Source organism: Melanerpes formicivorus, unplaced genomic scaffold (assembly GCF_026170545.1).
Source record: "Melanerpes formicivorus ecotype bairdi unplaced genomic scaffold, bMelFor1.0.p_v2 SCAF_14, whole genome shotgun sequence".
Lineage (NCBI taxonomy): Eukaryota > Metazoa > Chordata > Aves > Piciformes > Picidae > Melanerpes > Melanerpes formicivorus.
In genome coordinates, this window is record NW_027142366.1 from 1,395,187 (window position 1) to 1,403,091 (window position 7,905).

Consider the following 7,905-nt stretch of genomic DNA (forward strand, 5'->3'; position numbering starts at 1 on the left):
CTGCCCACCCAGGAGGGTCCATCCCCCACCACAATTAGCAGAAGAGGCAACAGCAGCCCAGGGAAAGCCAGGGGCCTGACTGCCTCCTTTGTTTGTCTGGGATTATCCTGATCATTGTTTTATAATCCTCTGAGTGCCTCTCCCTGCAGAGAAAAGCCACTTCCAAAACCCTGACAGGGAGCCATCAGCAGTGATCTATCTGGAGAGCAGGATTAGAGGCCTCATCGTTTAAGCTGGAGAAATCAACTGAGCTTCCTTGGCAGCCTTGCTGCTCCACGATCTTTATTGTCATTTTTGTCACTGGAATGCTTCCCCCCCTCCCAAAGCTTCCTGGAAATTAGAAAATGACCTATTAAGACATCCAGCCTCCCTTAGCAGAGGCAGATCAGGAGTGATGGTAGTTTGCCTGCTTTGAGATGTGCCACCCATCTTCTTCACAAGCAGCCTGGGCAGCAGAGGCAGGGAGGGGATTCTGCCCCTCTGCTCCACTCTGCTGAGACCTCCCCTGCAGTGCTGGGGCTGCTCTGGAGTCCTCAGCACACCATAGCCAGGGACCTGTGGGAGCAGGGCCAGAGGAGACCACAGCAGTGCTGGGAGGGCTGGAAGCTGAGGCCAGGCTGAGAGAGTTGGGGTTGTCCAGCCTGGAGAAGAGAAGGCTCCAGGGAGACCTTCTGGTGGCTTTTCCATGCTTGAAGGGCTGAGCAGAGCGCTGGGGACACCCTCTTGAGCAGGGTCTGCTGTGACAGGACAAGGGGAGATGGTTTGAACTAAAAGAGGAGAGACCAGCTAGATGTAGGGAAGAAATTTTAGCTGCTGAGTGTGGTGAGACCCTGGCCCAGCTTGCACAGAGGGGTGGGAGATGCCTCATCACTGGAAGCATTCCTGGTCAGGTTGTTTGGGGCCCTGAGCAACCTGCTCTGGTTGGGGATGCCCCTGCTGGCTGCAGGAGGTTGGATTAGCTGAGCTTGAAAGTTCCCTTCCAGCCCAAAGCATTCTGTGATCAGTCAGTGATATCCTGGTGGTGGGGACCTCAACTCCTTGCAGCACCTCCCTTACTCCACCTACACCTGGAAGTGAGGCCCCTCGGCATGGGATCTGCCCCTTGATTAAGCAGATGGAGAGCAATGTGGGGGTGTGAGCAGGGGAGGAAGAAACATTTGGGGCTGTAGCTCAATGGAAGTGAGTGCCAGGCTCCACCCTTGCCATCCAAGCTGCCTTTGGGGTGGGGGCACTTCTCTCCACGGAGCAGGAGTTTGTTGCCAGCCGTGCTGGAAGTTCACAGCCCCTCCAAAGCACATCAGGCCTTTACTGCTCTGACTTCTCTTTGGGTCTGAGGGAGAAATAAGGCAGCCAGGAGCCCTCTTTTTGCTTGTTTGTAATGCATTTTATTTGGCAGTTAACAAAAGCACAAAGCACTGTGGGAGAGGGTAATGCCCTGCCTGCAAACCACTGGGAGGCATCCCCACGTCCGTAGGGCTGCAGATGCACTCTGGCAGAGCTGCTCAGGCTTTGTCAGGTGAAACCTCAAAGGTGTGTTTAGTGTGTTGAAGGAGGTTTTGTTTGGTGGTGGTTGTTGGGGTGGGTTTTTTGCCTGGCACTTTATTGGTTTGCGTTTAAGGGCTTGCAGGTCTGACTCGGTTGCTAAGCAACATCCCCACCGGGCCCTGGGATTCCTTCTTGCTACAAATGGGAAACAACAACAGCAGAAATCCCTTCGTGGTCCCCAGGATGTGGTAAAGTCCTGTGATGGAGTTGATCTGAGCTGCAGCCTCCCCTTGAAGGGCTTGGTCCTTCTGAGGAGGGAGCAAGGAGATGGAGCTCCCAGCCGGACGAGCAGGGCTTCAAGCAGAGAAAGGAGGAAGTGCCTCAGGCAGGGAAAGCAGACACAGAATGTCAGGGGCTGGAAGGGACTTCCAAAGCTCATCCAGTCCAAGCCCCCTGCCAGAGCAGGGGCACCTAGAGCAGGTCCCACAGCAGCCCATCCAGGAGGGTTTTGAATGCCTGCAGAGAAGGAGACTCCACCACCTCTCTGGGCAGCTGCCCCAGGGCTCTGTCACCCTCCCAGTGAAAACAATTTTTTCCTTATGTTCACAACTTGGAACTGTTCTACAGCCCACCACTCAAAGACAACTCTATAGCAGTGCTAGCATGCAAGGTGAAGGCAACTTGGCTGCTCTTCAGCCTCTCCAAGCAAGCTGTCTGTTAGTGAAGGAGAAACAACCCGACCCAGCCACAAGTACTCGATGGACAACCATCACACCTGCAACACTCCAAGCTTTGCAGGGTCTGTTTCAGTGGCTTGGGATTCAGTGTTGGGCTTGCTTGGGGTTTGGTTTTGTTTCAAGCATGGAGGATTTGGGGGAGCTTTAGCTGGAGATGGAAAGCCGCAGCTCACACAAAGCACTCAAGTATTCCTCGTTGTCGGGGTGCAAAGCGAGGGCTTGCTTGTAGTGCCTGATTGCCTCCTGCGTGTCACCACAGAGGTGATAAACAAATCCAAGCCTGCCAAAATCTGTTGCATCTCTTGAACCTCTCTGGATTCTCTGCTCCAGCAGCCTCTTCAGAGCATTTTTGCACCTGGCAAAGTAACGACAAGACGACTTCTGCACTTTCAGGGCTTCTACGTAGTGCTGGATGGCTTCAGACTCTTCTCTCATGTCAAACTGCTTAAAACTGCCATAAAAGTAGTGGAGTTCTTGTTTGTCATTATTAGACAGGATGTTTATCTGGAATGCTTTCTGGAAAATCTCTTCTGCTTCTTCATACCTCTTTGCTTCCACATACATCCTCGCCAGGTCCACGTGGCCATAAAAGAATTTGGGGTTTCTGTCTATGGCTGCCTTAAAGTGGGAGATGGAAAGCTGGATGAGTTTGTCCACTTGCTCTGCAGGTGGGTACCTCACAGCCTCCCTCAGCTGCTTCAGCTCCGACCTGTAGCAGAGTCCTAGCTGGTGGTGCAGGATGGCAGGGTTTGGGGTCACTGCTAAGGCCTTCCTCAGCAGCTCCATCGCCTTGCCCACTTCTCCTTTCCTCCTGTAGAACTTGGCAGCGTACCGCAGGGTGTAGGGAAGGGCAGGAGTTTGCTTCAGCGCCTCCTCAATGTACCTCTCCCCTTCCTCAGTCCTGTGCATGTCCTGAAGCTTCAATGCAAGTAGGACCACGATGAAAGTGTTCTCTGGGTCCAGTTCCAGTGCACGCTGCAGGAGCTGGAGGGCCTGGCTCTGGCTGCCGAAGGGGCACTCCAGGCGGTACACCGTGATCGCGTAGCCGGCGTTGAACTCGGGGTTGTTGGGTTCCCTCTGCAGGGCCTTCTCGAAGCAAACCTTTGCTCTCTCAAAGTACTTCTTCCCAAATTTCATGAGTGCCCACCCTTCCTCAGCACAGATCTCGGGAAACTGAGCCTTCAGCTCTGGAGTGCTTGGAAGCTGCTTGCAGGTGTTCTTCACTTTGCTTACGTACCTTTGAGCTTCTTCATACCTCTCCATGTGGTAGTAGACCCAGGCATAGTTCCCCCAGGTGACGATGCTTCTCCTGGCAATTTCCTCTGGATGGCACCTTTTAATTTCTTCTTCAGCTTTCTGGAGCTGTGCCAGGGCTTTCTCATTTGAATCATTTAGGTGAGAGATGTAGGAGAGCAGATTGCAAATGGTGATCCTGGACTTGGTGAAGAACTCGAGCTGGTGGCCTAACCTCTCATCTAGCTCGTCGAGCACCACATCTTGCTTCAGCAAAGTCCATGTGAAATAACATTCTAGCTGCAGCAGGGAACTCTTCAGGGACTTCTTGGAAGCAGCACTAAAAAGTAATCAGTAAATAATCAAAGATAAACCTACTATTTGAATCTTGCTTCTCTTGGTTTTAACCTGGGCAGGGTGGATAGGTGATCTTCCAGCCCCCTAACATTCTGCACCTCAACACCAGACCATACCTCAGCAGGTGCCAGTAGTCAACAGTACTTCAAGCTGCAGAGCTGAGAAGTTGTTTGAGCAATTCTCCTTGCCAGTGCATAAGGGTTCCTCCTGCACAGAGAGAGGCTTGGGGATGTTATCAGTGATAGAGGATCCAGGCACCAGCAGCAGTGTGCAGATGGCACCAAGCTGAGTGGTGCTGTCGATGCCCCAGAGGGACCTGGACAAGCTGGAGAGGTGGTGCCCAGGTGAAGCTCATGTGGCTCAACAAGAGCAAGGGCAGGGTCCTACACCTGGGCTGGAACAATCCTCACTGTCAGTACAGACTGGGGGAGGAGGTAAGAGAAAGCAGCCCTGAGGAAAAGGACTTGGGGGTGCTGATGGGGGCGCTGGACAGGAGCAGGCAGCGTGAGCTTGCAGCACAGAAGGCAAATCACATCCTGGGCTGCATCAAAAGATCCAGAGAGGTGATTCTGCCACTTTGCTCTGGTGAGCTCTCATCTGGAGTACTGTGTCCAGGTCTAGAGCCCTCAATACAGGAAGGACCTGGACCTGATGGATTGGGTCCAGAGGAGAGCCACAAAAATGCTCAGGGGGTTGGAGCACCTCTGCTGTGGGGCCAGGCTGAGGGAGCTGGGACTGTTTGGCCTGGAGAAGAGGAGGCTCCAGGGAGACCTCACAGCAGCCTGCTAGGACCTGAAGGGGCTCCAAGAAGGCTGCAGAGAGGCTGTTTGCAGAGGCCTGCAGGGACAGGATGAGAGGCAATAGCTTCAAACTAGAGAAGAGCAGGTTTAGATTGGATGTGAGGAACCAAGTTCTGCACCAGGAGGCTGCTGGAACACTGCAACAGTTTGCTCAAGGAGGTAGTTGAGATTCCATCTCTGGAGATATGCAAGATTAGGTTCAACAGGGCTCTGAGCAACCTGCTCTAGTGGAGGATGTCCCTGCTGAGTGCAGAGAGGGTTGGACCAAGATGACCTTTGGAGGTCCCTTCCAACCCAACACATTCTATGATTCTGTGTGAGGCACTTTCAGTTCTTCTGAGGTGAAAAGGAACTGAGAGTAAGTTTGTGTTATCACAGCTCACAGGATGTTAGGGGTTGGAAGGGACCTTTGAAGATCATCAAGTCCACCCCCCCTGCCATGCTACTCCCTGCCCCCTCCCCCCACTTTATGCAACCTTGTTAGAAACCTTTCTCTACAGTGAATAGCACAGGAGAACAGACACTGGCTCCCAGATCAGCCAGCTGCAGAGCTTGAAGCATTGAAGCAGTCCCATTCAATCCAAGGCAAACCAGGAGCTGGTTCTTACAGCCTCACCTGGGAACCAGGAAAGTGTCATGGTTGAAAACCACAGGGGGGAGTCATTAATGGAAAGCCCTTTGGGGGGGAATTAATATTCCTGAATGCCACAACAACAGACTCCTGATGCAAAGTAAACACAATTTACCTTAGTTCAACGTGCAGCCAGTCAAGGCAATGCACTTTTCAGCCCTGGCTGTGTGTGTCTGTGCCTGTGCCCAGGACATGCAGCCCAGAACCTGTACAGGTGGCAGCTCAGTGGCTTGCTTTTGAGAGTCCTGTCAGCTCCTAAGCTGAAGGCAGCCTGCAAGCAGTGAAGTCACTGGGAAAAGGGGGGGCGGGGGGGGGGAAGCCCAAAGCATAAAACCAGAGAATCATCTCAGCTGGAGAAGTTGTCCGTCTGGCAAAGCAGAGTCTCAACTGCATCCCTGCCTGACCCTGCTGGGCTGGACACCACCCATAGTTGCAGCCGGGATTTCATCCCTGAGCTGCATGCACTGAGTTTCTCTGTCAGTCAGTTCTGTTCCCTGCCAGAGAAGCAATAACAATTACAACATTTGGTAGCATCCTTCTTGTCTTTTGATTCTTCCAGTAAATATCACAGGATCACAGCTCACAGGATGTTAAAGGGTTGGAAGGGACCCAAAGAGAGCATCCAGTCCAACTCCCCTGCCAGAGCAGGGCCATACAATCCAGCACAGGTCACCCAGGAACACATCCAGATGGGGCTGGGAAGGCTCCAGAGCAGGAGACTCCACAACCTCCCTGGGCAGCCTGCTCCAGGGCTCTGGGAGCCTCAGAGTGAAAAAGTTCCTCCTCGTGTTGAGGTGGAACCTCCTGTGCTGCAGCTTCCATCCATTGCCCCTTGTCCTACCCCAGGGTGCAGCTGAGCAGAGCCTGTGCCCTCCCTCCTGACCCCCCCCAGCCCTCAGATATCGATGAACATTGATTAACTCCCCTCTCAGTCTTCTCCAGCCTGAACATCCCCAGGTCCCTCAGCCTCTCCTCACAGGGCAGTGCTCAGTCCCCTCATCATCCTCCTAACATTTTCTGCTGTTTCAAGCCCCTCACTGATTACCCTGCTGTAAATATTGAGCATTCTTTTCCCATGGCACAGCAGACAGAAAGCTCCCAGCATCTTTCAGAGGCTGCTTTGCATGCTTACCTCATGGTTTTCCTTCCCTGCTCACTCATCTTCGGTTAGCTTGCGAGGCAGAGCAGCGCTGCTGCCGGCAGGGCTCCCCTCTTATTCGCTCCAGCTCCGACGTCAGCTCCGAGTCATTTTCAGGAAACAGAAACCGGGATTCCTGGCTGAGGGAGGAAAAGCTACAGGGGAAACTGAAGTTTGGGTCTGAGTAAAGAAGAGCTACAGGGGAAACAGAAACTGAAGTTTGGGTCTGAGTAAAGAAGAGCTACAGGGGAAACAGAAACTGAAGTTTGGGTCTGAATAAAGAAGAGCTAAAGGGGAAACAGAAACTAAAGTTTGGGTCTGAGTAAAGAAGAGCTGCAGAGGAAACAGAAACTGAAGTTTGGGTCTGAGGGAGGAACAGCTACTGGGGAAGAATAGAATCTGGAATGCATTTAAGAGCAAACAGCTCTAAGGAATGGGATCCAAGTATGCCAAGGGTCACAAAGTGCTGCTTGTATTGAGTGCTGGATCAGAGCTGTGTCTGAAAACAGAACGTTTCCCATTCATACCTTAATGCTTTCTAAGCAGGGAGAAATGGTTTTGGTGGTGGTGGTGTTGACATACCTGCTCTACCATTGTGTGGTTTAGATCAGGCTTCTGTCTTCATCTGAGAATGTGACTATGGAGCTGGACCCAGTTACATGACTATTTACATCAGAGGATTGAATTCACTCCATTTGCAGCCCCTCTTCACAGGCTGAGGATAAGGAAGGAAGGAAGGATCCCAGGGTGGTAGGGGCTGGAAAAGACCTCTGGCCTTCATCCAGTCCAACCCCCCTGCTAAAGCAGAGTCACCCACAGCAGCTTGCCCAGGATCACAGTGTCCAGATGGGTTTGGAACCTCTCCAGACAAGGAGAGAGAGCTCTCCAGGAGCTCTGCAGAGCTGCTTGAATAGAATAGAATGGAATAAACCAGGTTGGAGGAGACCTTTGAGATCATCGCGTCCAACCCATCACCCAACACCACCTCATCAACTAACCCATGGCACCAAGCACCCCATCAAGTCTCCTCCTGAACACCTCCAGTGATGGTGACTCCACCACCTCCCCGGGCAGCCCATTCCAAAGGCCAAACACTCTCTCTAGGAAGAATTTCTTCCTAACCTCCAACCTAAACCTCCCCTGGCACAGCTCCTGCAGGTCAGCCTCCCCTGTACTGCCGCAGGAGGTTCTTCATCCCCCAGCTGCAGGACTTTACAGCAACCTTTATATTTCCCCAAACCAAGCCATTTAGCACAATGAAGTGCCAGCAATTAGTGGCCACAAGCAGCAATAATTCCTCTGCATGATATGAATGAATTTCCCTTAGTGGCATTCCCAGTCACACTGCTGGGCACAACCTCGCTGCTCTGCCTCATGGCTCTGCCATTCTTCTGCCAAGAAGAAAGTTGTGGGGCAAGAAGGAGTGGCCTCAGGCTGCACCAGGAGAGGCTGAGGTTTGACATTAGGAAATGTTTGGGGTTTTTTCCACTATAAGGGTTGCCAGCCACTGGAACAGCTCTGGGA

At 52.5% G+C, this 7,905-nt stretch overlaps 1 protein-coding gene across 1 annotated transcript; it reads right to left on the reverse strand.

Annotated features, from left to right (window-relative positions):
- Positions 1 to 1,362: 1,362 nt before the first annotated feature.
- Positions 1,363 to 6,465, reverse strand: LOC137445097 (interferon-induced protein with tetratricopeptide repeats 5-like). Its single transcript, XM_068146522.1, has 2 exons — positions 6,376 to 6,465; positions 1,363 to 3,795 (listed from the first exon to the last, which is right to left on the reverse strand). Exons 1-2 carry the CDS (start codon positions 6,402 to 6,404, stop codon positions 2,367 to 2,369), a joined length of 1,458 nt encoding a protein of 485 aa, XP_068002623.1. The 5' UTR covers positions 6,405 to 6,465; the 3' UTR covers positions 1,363 to 2,366.
- Positions 6,466 to 7,905: the final 1,440 nt, after the last annotated feature.